Source organism: Plectropomus leopardus, unplaced genomic scaffold, assembly GCF_008729295.1.
Source record: "Plectropomus leopardus isolate mb unplaced genomic scaffold, YSFRI_Pleo_2.0 unplaced_scaffold334, whole genome shotgun sequence".
Taxonomy (NCBI): domain Eukaryota; kingdom Metazoa; phylum Chordata; class Actinopteri; order Perciformes; family Serranidae; genus Plectropomus; species Plectropomus leopardus.
In genome coordinates, this window is record NW_024636468.1 from 281 (window position 1) to 3121 (window position 2841).

Here is a 2841-nt window from a genome sequence, read left to right on the forward strand (position 1 = left end):
TAATCAAAAAGTATTTACAGCCCATAAAAGCCAATTTATTTTTATTTAATATGAATGCAACAACAATGCTCTCGGGATCAATTTTATTCTTCCTAAAGCACACTATGTCTTTTTGCATATAGGCCTAATATATGTCTGTTTCATTTCACACCACTTGTGAACCATGTCAATGTTCCAAATCTTTTACTTAATGTTCTCAGCCAAATTCTTGAGCTCATCATTGTGCTGTTTACTGCTCCAGGCGGGTCATGATAACTGGTCCCACAGAAGCCACAACCTTCGGTGAAGTATTTGTCTGCTCCACAGCCTCGGCAGCTCTCTCTACAGACAGACATACAAAGGTGATCAGATTTAAGAGAATATTGCTCCTGAATTCTGCAGATTATAAATTCATCTCTTACTTTTTCTGTAGCATGATGGTTCACAGGAGTGGCCCGCTGCAGCAGTGCACACAGCTGTACTGCAGTGAATGTACACCTAAACAAGAAAGCAGTGTTAGCAGAGCAAAACAAAAAGTTGCTGCAGTTTATATTCAGTTAATATATTTGTTTACCTGTTCCCTCAGTGGTTCCATTGAATTGGGGTCCACGAAGGCAAACATTTTGAAAATGAAACGCCTATAGTGACTAGGGAAGTCCAGACCAGAGGAGGAACCAACTGGAACCAGTGAGGACAAGTAACGATCATCCCTGTATGGACACCTGGGTTGAGAGCAAATTACGTTAAAGCAATGACACTGAAATTAAGCTGTATTAACGGCGTTTAATAGCAATAATTTCTCTCTTCACCATTCCTAATGTGTATAAATCTAAAAACTGTTAACATGTCAGAAACAGGACAGTGTAAACTGGTGTTTTAGTTACCCGTCTGTCAAAATGTCCCACTGTGGCAGACTGTGAGGGTTGGGGCTTGTAGTGGTCCAACAGCGACCAAGAGTCAGGACAAGGCTGGGATCTGTCTTGTCAAGGAGTTGAACCTCCACGTACACAGGGTCCCTCAGTACTTTGGTCACAGGATAGTCTGCCTCCGTGTAGAAAGAGTTATAGGCCACATCCACTGTGAGAGCGGAGACCAGTTAGTATGACAGCTGGTATAAAAAGTGATCTACAGACACAAAAATGCTGCCAGGCTGACATACACTTACCTTCATTGCAACCCTTTGTATTGCATTGTCCATTAGCCAACCTCATGTGTACACTTATCGGTCCATACGCAGCAACTGGTAGAGGAGGATCTTGTAACGGCAATACTTCTACAACTACAGTTTCAACAGAAGTGCCGATGTACCTACACTGGAAGAGCAATCTGTAAAGAGAAAACCACCATTATGTTCCTTGATCAGATGTTTTATTTTGACACTAGAAACATATTTAAAAAAGTATCACCTACTCATAGTAACTGTCCCTGGTAATGGCTCCAAGAGGTCCAACTCCAACTTCATATGAGGAAGTCATCCTGTTCTCATAGATTATAACACCAGGCTCCTCCTATAGAAAGACACAAAATTGGCATCGTGGGGTAAAAACACGCATAGGCCTTATTTAAAGTTGTCTTTATTGGATGAGAAGTAGAAAAAATATCAAGTTCTCACCATTACAGTAGAGCCACAGGAAGTAACAGGAAATTGGTAGATGGCAAACTCTGAATTAGAGTCAACATGCATGCAGTCTTGACCTTGTCCCAACAGTGAGATTGACTCAAGGTCGATGTTGGGTAGCGTGGCATCTCTGGCAACCACAACAATGAACTGGGCATCCTTGGTGCACTGGACAGTCACTGGTGGTACACAAACAGACAAAGGTTTACTTAGGGTACAGCCAAGCTACAATTGGTAATTAGCAACAATTGAAGAACATGTAAAGCTTAGGGGAATGAAAGCTTGCAGGAATGGGACAATATTAAATTCTGACTTGATGCTGCTAGAAGAAAAGTAAGGGGATCACCAAAGTTATCAAGATTAATCACCCAGTTATCTTTAATGTCTATGCTGAAGGATGACAAATCAGGTGAGACCTTGACATCATTAATAGAGTCACTGTAACATTATGAGCACATTATCAGATGTACCAAAGGGCTTAAGTGTGGGAAAAATTGTAAAAGCTTAACCCAATTACGGCATCATAAGTTGAATGTAGGACAAACTTTTTACTATTGTATTTTCTATCTATCATTTACTACTTAAGTCATCCACTTATGACACAGTGCAGAGCTTACTCAATACAACCACAAATACAACTCTATTGGTATTTGAAGACGAGCAAGTCTTGTCAGAAACCTACCTGCTTTTCCAAAGTAGCACTGCCGTCCATCAAAGCAGCAACTAATCGCTTCACATGCAGCAGCAGAGATACCAGAACCACCACATGGGACTTTCTGGCTATCTGCCACCTCACAACTCTGGAGAGGAGGTTGCTGGTGTTTGGAAGAAGCATGTTGTGATGAAGGTTGATGAGTTTGCTTCGGCTGATATGGTTTCTGCGGTGGCTGTGGTTCATATGATTTCTGCGGTGGCTGTGGTTCATATGATTTCTGCGGTGGCTGTGGTTGATATGGTTCATATGATTTCTGTGGTGGCTGTGGCTGATATGGTTCATATGATTGCTGTGGCTGATATGGTTCATAAGGTTGATCTGGTTGCTGATCAGGAGCTTGTGGATCTTGATGAGACTTAAAATCCGGATATGCTCGTGGACTAAGAAACTGCTTTGAAGCTTGAGAATATTGACGCTGTTGTGAGAAAACTTGTGGTCTTGGATTATACACCTGGGGCTGTGGTTGAGAAACCTGTGGTCTTGGATTATACACCTGGGGCTGTGGTTGAGAAACCTGTGGTCTTGGATT

General features: G+C 41.9%; 1 protein-coding gene across 1 annotated transcript; it reads right to left on the reverse strand.

The window, feature by feature from the left end:
• Window positions 1-229: 229 nt before the first annotated feature.
• LOC121938787 (zona pellucida sperm-binding protein 4-like) lies at window positions 230-2432 on the reverse strand. The gene is given in 9 exon segments (XM_042481955.1): window positions 230-321; window positions 402-477; window positions 554-701; window positions 864-1056; window positions 1145-1305; window positions 1390-1487; window positions 1592-1776; window positions 2280-2385; window positions 2388-2432. Coding segments are annotated over 9 exon segments (1104 nt in total).
• Window positions 2433-2841: the final 409 nt, after the last annotated feature.